This window comes from Sinocyclocheilus anshuiensis, unplaced genomic scaffold (assembly GCF_001515605.1).
Source record: "Sinocyclocheilus anshuiensis isolate Anshui unplaced genomic scaffold, SAMN03320099.WGS_v1.1 scaffold1989, whole genome shotgun sequence".
Taxonomy (NCBI): Eukaryota; Metazoa; Chordata; class Actinopteri; order Cypriniformes; family Cyprinidae; genus Sinocyclocheilus; species Sinocyclocheilus anshuiensis.
The window spans coordinates 123,518-130,150 of record NW_015538027.1 but is presented as its reverse complement, the minus strand read 5'-3'; the positions used below and the strand labels follow the sequence as shown (position 1 = coordinate 130,150).

Below are 6,633 nucleotides of genomic sequence, written 5' to 3'. Positions count from 1 at the left end.
ACCCCAAATAAACTTTCGGTCATGCCCAACATTTTTCTAATTTACAGTAGATCTCTATCTTTAAGCCCTTTCAAGCCGCAAGCTTTTGAAATATTGATGTAAAAAAATCCAGCATTTTTCCAAAAATCTCTGGCGCCTAAAGGGTTAATAATGTTACAAAAGACTTCTATTTCTAGAGTACAACAGCTTCGAACGTGGCTCAGCCAATCAGAATCAAGGACCGGAACTATCCGTTTTATAAATCATAATATCAAATAAACACAAGAGTCTTTTTGTCTGTTTAACGATTTCTAGAATTGAATGATTTCTAGAAATTATTACTTTTATTTAGCAAGGGTGCTATAAATTGATCAAAAGAGATGACAAAGACATTTATAATGTTACAAAATACTTCTATTTCAGATAAATGCTGTTCTTCTGAACTTTCTATTCATGAAAGAACCTGAAAAAAATCTACTCTGTTTTCAACAAAATAATAATAATAATAATATATATATTGGTACACGGTACACAGAAGTCATGGTTTGGTATGTACGGTTTTGGGGTCACGGTTCGATACAAGTTTGGTACAACAGGAAATGTATTTTTATTTTTATTTTTGAACAGACAGTAATGCTACATGTAGCATGAGCAGTTGTTTTTTAATTAGATTGTATAATTTCAAGATTTAAAGCAAAAACAGAACTTTTGATTTGTTAAATTAAGCTACACAAGACACCTGCACAAAACAAAAACAGCTGACGGACTGAATGAAAATGACAGCAGGTGGCGCTTATGGAACAATAGTGATACAGCGTTTCCTTGGGCATTATATGGAGGTAAGAGGAAAATAAAATGCCATCGAAGCATTTCTGGAGACGGTCAGTTCCTCTGAAAGATGCATTCATATAAACCCCCACATATTTGTCTTTCTATATTTCAAGCATCGTGACCAGTGAGCTTTATCTGCCTGGTACAGTACTTTCTCCTCCTTACAGACCTCATAAAAATTCCACACAAATTACATTTTGGGAAATGATGGCAATGCAGTTTGTGTGCAATTTTGGAAGAGTGATCGGCCAAAATAAAACTAAAAAACGGTTCTTATTTACAGCCGCATCTCTAGAACCCCAAACTTTCCCACACTGCTAATTTAAAACAAGCAGGCGGTTCTTCGAGCTCTTTGTGGCATCTGAACTTGCCTTTCTTGTTTTGGATTGATGCATAGATCGTCTCTTCTTCTACTCTTTCCTGTGGTGATGGTTAGCGTTGCATTACTGCAAGCGCCCCCTTCTGGATTGATCGCTTATGACTGACTGCATTCATCGTCTGACTGCATGAACCGAACCGTGACATACGTACCGTGATGGTTCCAGACAAATACATGTACCGTTAAACCAATAATATATATATATATATATATATATATATATATATTGCACTGTTAATATAGACATATTGTTTTCTTTGTCAATAAAACTTAGATGTTGTTTTTCCCATCATGTGTTGCTTTGTATTTTGTTCAGGCTTTAGTAGGATGATATAACATTTAGGTGCAAATATGCAGAATAGTAAACCAGTGCTTGAGGAACAATGAGAGTTGTGTGTTTTAGAGAGATTTTGTTGGTATTTTACCCAATAAGTGTTTTTTGGTATTCTGGCCTGGCCTAAAGACAATAATAAAACACTTAGGAGCAAAAATACAGAGAATAAGACCAAAGCTTGAAGCTAAAATGGCAAATATCTCGACGGCTACAGTAAATTTCCCTGGAGAGCTGACATATGCTGGAACAAATGTGATCCATACAGCACAGAATATGAGCATACTGAATGTGATGAATTTGGCTTCATTAAAGTTATCAGGCAGCTTACGAGCCAGAAAAGACAGAATGAAGCACAAGACAGCCAGTAGGCCAATATAACCCAACACAGCCCAGAAACCTATAGTAGAACCCAGACTGCATTCAAGAATGATTCTTTCGTTATAATATTTCATATTTTTGGAGGGAAATGGAGGAGATATTGTAAGCCAAAGAACACAGATAAGAACCTGTATAAGTGTAAAGGCAAGAACACTGAGTCGTTGTTGTGCAGGCCCAAACCATTTCATGATATTACTTCCTGGAAGTGTAGCCTTGAAGGCCATTAACACCACTATCGTTTTCCCCAGAACACAGGAGATACAGAGGACAAAAGTGATCCCAAATACTGTGTGACGCAACATACAGGACCACTCAGTGGGCCGACCAATGAATGTAAGTGAACAGAGGAAACACAGAGTCAATGAGAAGAGCAGCAGGAAGCTCAGCTCTGAGTTGTTGGCTTTTACTATGGGGGTGTCCTTCTTGCTGTAAAACACGATGGCCACCAGCAGAGTTAATCCTGCTCCAAACAGTGAAAAAAAGACTAGCACTATACCCATAACTTCTGTGAATGAGAGGAACTCTAAAGTCTTTAACACACATGTATCTTTCTCAGCATTAGACCAGTATTCCCCTGGACACTGCCTGCAGTTATTTGAATCTGGAAAGGAAGTTGTGTTTACTATGGTTAGAGATAAAAACAAAATTATTTTATTTATGAACTCCTTTGATAAAAAACTGCACCCTGAAGAGCAAAAGAAACCCACAAAAAGAGCAACTAACCAATTTTCTTTGGAACTTTGAGATTGATTGAAGTTTACCTGTCTCATTACTGATTTCTCCTTCTGCACATGGAATACAGTCATAACAGCAGACAGGTCTTCCTTTCTGTGCAGCCTTCCTAGTGCCTGGAGGACAGCTCTCACTGCACACAGACCTCGGCTTCTACATTGAAAAATATAGTTATGTACACTTGTTTTTCAACGCCGTCTACATTTTCTACTCTATCAAAGTATATAACTTGGTCTTTATTCTTGAAAAAAAAAATACATTTGCCAAATGGTTGAGGTCACTGTTATTTTTTATCTTAATAATAATAATTTACTTATAGTGTAATATTCTCCTTTTGTATTAGATGTCAGTGCTAGCATTTGCATTTTTTAGATTTTGGCAGCCCAGTTTAAACAAAAAATAAATAAATAAAAAGGTTATTGGCATTTACCTCCAGCTGTCCTCCAGCCCAAAGTATGTTTTCAGTGTTAACCACAAAGCGCTGGTCAGGAGGCAGTGAGGCATCATAGTATCCCACTGGTTTAAATTGGACTGATCCATCAAAATCCTGCTGCCAGTTCACAACTTCATATTGGGCTACTGTGGCACCACTGCTGTCAAACCACACATGATCTCCAAACTTTACAGTGAAATTGACCTTTTTCAGAGCCTCAACCACCTAGTGAAAAGACAAATTAGATGTAATTGACAAATTGCAATACAATGTGCAGAAATACTTATCAGTACCACTCTAAAATAACTTTCATATATAAATCATTAACAAACATTATATAATGCTTAACAAATTGTTAGTTAATATATGCTATACTATTACTAAATTTATTAAACATTACCTAATAATCAACAGATAATTAATGTAAATTTAAATGCTGAAAAATGTAATTAAACGTTTAATTCATATGATCATGCACTTCTTGAAAATCTACAAACAATTTGAACATATGTTATACAATGATTAAAAGCTTTTGTTAATGTACAACACTTTTGCTGCTATTGAGGTGTGATATGGGTAAGGTTAGGGGTTGGTCGTATAGGTAGGTTTAAGGGTTGGGTAAGGGGTCAGAAGTGTAGAGGGGTCAGTTTGATTACTATGAGGGAACATGGTTCAATTATGTTATAGTATGTTTTGATAAATAAACAAGTATTTTCTTGAAAAATCGATTTGTTTTCTCCTGCTGATTTATGATTCAAGGAACACCCTGTTTAACGATATAGTATACTAATATAAGTGTTGAGGCAATAAAAACATGTTTTGCACCCAAATTACAACGTTTGTAACGTCTTTAAGAAGCATTTACATAAACTTAACTAACCACCCTTTACACAAACGTTGTTACAGCAGCTAAAAGTCCAATGCCCATTAAGGTCCTGAATGATTATTAAACATTTATAAACATTTACAAATGATGAATAGTTTCCACTTTAGATTGGGTACTGCAAAAACATGAACAAATAATTAATAAATGATTTGTTAAGATGTGTAAATAGTAGAAGACTAAAACAGAGACCAAATATATGGCCTTTACAGACTGTGGTTATGAGTTAATGAATAATGTGTTAACATGAATTCAGTGAATAGTAAAGAGCTTAAAATGACTTAAGTTCTTTTTTCACAACATTTGTAAATGTAAAAACGAACATTAGGTAATATGTGAACTGTGTGTAGAAGTTTAATGATGATTAATTTGTTAGCATTCAAAAGTACATTAACAAATAAGCTTGTAACCATTGTATCATTTATTTTAAAATCATTTGCAGATTTTTAAAAAGTGCATGATTGTATGAATCAAAAGATTAATGACATTTGTACGCATTGACTAATGATCAGTTAAGCATTATATGTTTGTTAATGATTTAGTAATGAAGCTTTTAATCATTGTAAACCATCTGTCTGTCTGTTAATCATTAGGTAATGTTAAATAAGTACATTTGTTAACATTAACAAGCACATTATCTCATATTTCTAGCTATGTGAATATATATTATGTAATGATCTGTTAAGCATTATATAATGTTTGTTAATGATTTATTAATGAAAGTTATTATAAAGTGTTACCTACTTATCTCTATCTGTTTAGCTCAATTCTGGTTTATTTATTTATTTACCTGCTGTGGTTGTATTTTCAGGCCGTTCTCACAGCCTTCTTGTGTTTTGCACTTGAGTAGACTGTGTAGTGAATGAGCCACAGCATAAACTGCTTTGTAGGCGTTGCTTGAAAATCTGTGTTCAGGCACATCTTCATTGTAATTTTTCAGCACAAGCAGATCCTGATAGCTGCTGCAATTTACTTTGATCTGAGAATCATTTCCTTGACCATGTGAGCATGGAAAAGCTGTGTCCCAGAATGCTTTTATAACATAATCGGCAAAACCTTCAATATTGATTTTTCTCATTGCAAACCCCAGTGAGCCTCCCAGCACACGAAAGGTTGTTGGAGTGATCAAAGACTTTGAAGTTATCCATGCCTCCACACCGACCATTTGGAGGCCCGTTATGTTCTGAATACTTAGCTGTTCAGTTAATAAACCCATCTCAAGAAATGAAATGAATGCAACAATCACTTTTACGGTACCTTTTTTTATTGTGTCTACCACTTTTTTTAGTTTTTCAGGCTCTGTTCTGTAGAATTTCACAGAGTACTCCACACAGATACCTTCCTTCTGAGCTGTATTAAGAAATATGGCCATTCCATTGTTTCCATAATCATTGTCACTGTTCACAGCTCCCACCCAAGACCAGCCTAAGTGCTTGACTATGTATGCAAGTGCTCTGCCTTGGTGGTAATCACTAGAAATAGTCCTGAAGAATGAGGGGTAGTCTTTTCTATTACTAAGACACTCACAGGAGGCCGCATGACTTATCTAAAAAAAAATAAAAAATAGAGGAAACAATGAAATGTGTCCACAATATGGTGATCAAACCTATTTTAATTTCCACCTACCACTGGAATTTTAAAAGGTCCTGTAGTTCTGGACAAAATCACGGTGGCAGAAGACTCTGTTTCTCCTATGATAGCATGTATAGGAGACTGTACACTGCATGTGTCCCCTGCTTCAATCTCTAGACCATTCATTAGTCCGACAGTTGCACTCATAGAAGACATTCTTGAACTACAGGTATCATAAATTCTGTAGCCAATAGAAACATTTGGGAGCAAACTTTCACTTCTGTTAATCTCTTCAATGGCAAAAATCATGATTTGAGCTAGCCGAAAATCTCTCAGATTCACACTGTGAAAATCAGCAAATCAGCTAATATCAACTAAATGTATAAACAGATAAAGACATTGTTGAAGTAAAAGACATGCATATACATACTAAATTCCACATAACATTATAACAAACCTGGAGCATGATAGAAACTGAGGTTTTTGTGTAAACTTGAATGAAGATAATGTCTCTATGCTGTGTACTGGAAAAAGTGCCCCAATAGTTACGTCTCCATCCTTGAAAAGCAGAGGGTGCTTAGGTTCTCCCATCATTCGGCAAGGAGTGTTTCCCACCTTTGCTTGAAGCTGAAAGAAACACAGGAGAATGTAAAGAAACAGAAGCATCTCAAAGATTGAGCTCAACTATATTTGCCAAATGCACCTAATGAAGTATTTGCTCTTTTATATGCAAAATTATTATAGATGAATGATTGCAAACGTAGCCAATGATCTCACAGGGCAGCATATGAGGTGGGTCAGGCATTGGTCAAATAGAGTCTAACAAATTTCGGTAACACTTTCTATGAAGCCCGTATTTATAATACATTATAAGGTTATTAATAAGGCATTATAATGAATGAAAATGTTGTATCATCTCATAAATAGTCATAAGAACAGTTTTAATGTATTATAATACTTACTTATTTGTGGTTATAGTTTTTAAGAGTATGATGATTTATAACACACAATGAACATGTTGCATCCACTTAAGTTACAATGAATTATATTTCCCATAGTTATAATATATTATAAGTCTTATATCTTGCCATTGTTTAAGATCTGCACAATAA

General features: G+C 35.0%; 1 protein-coding gene across 1 annotated transcript; it reads right to left on the bottom strand.

Annotated features, from left to right (window-relative positions):
• Positions 1–1,449: 1,449 nt before the first annotated feature.
• On the bottom strand, positions 1,450–6,187 carry LOC107680406 (extracellular calcium-sensing receptor-like). The gene is made up of 7 exons (XM_016476296.1): positions 5,979–6,187; positions 5,576–5,864; positions 4,740–5,495; positions 3,064–3,291; positions 2,663–2,786; positions 1,662–2,502; positions 1,450–1,522 (listed from the first exon to the last, which is right to left on the bottom strand). The coding sequence occupies exons 1-7, from the start codon at positions 6,185–6,187 to the stop codon at positions 1,450–1,452; spliced, it is 2,520 nt and encodes an 839-aa protein (XP_016331782.1).
• Positions 6,188–6,633: the final 446 nt, after the last annotated feature.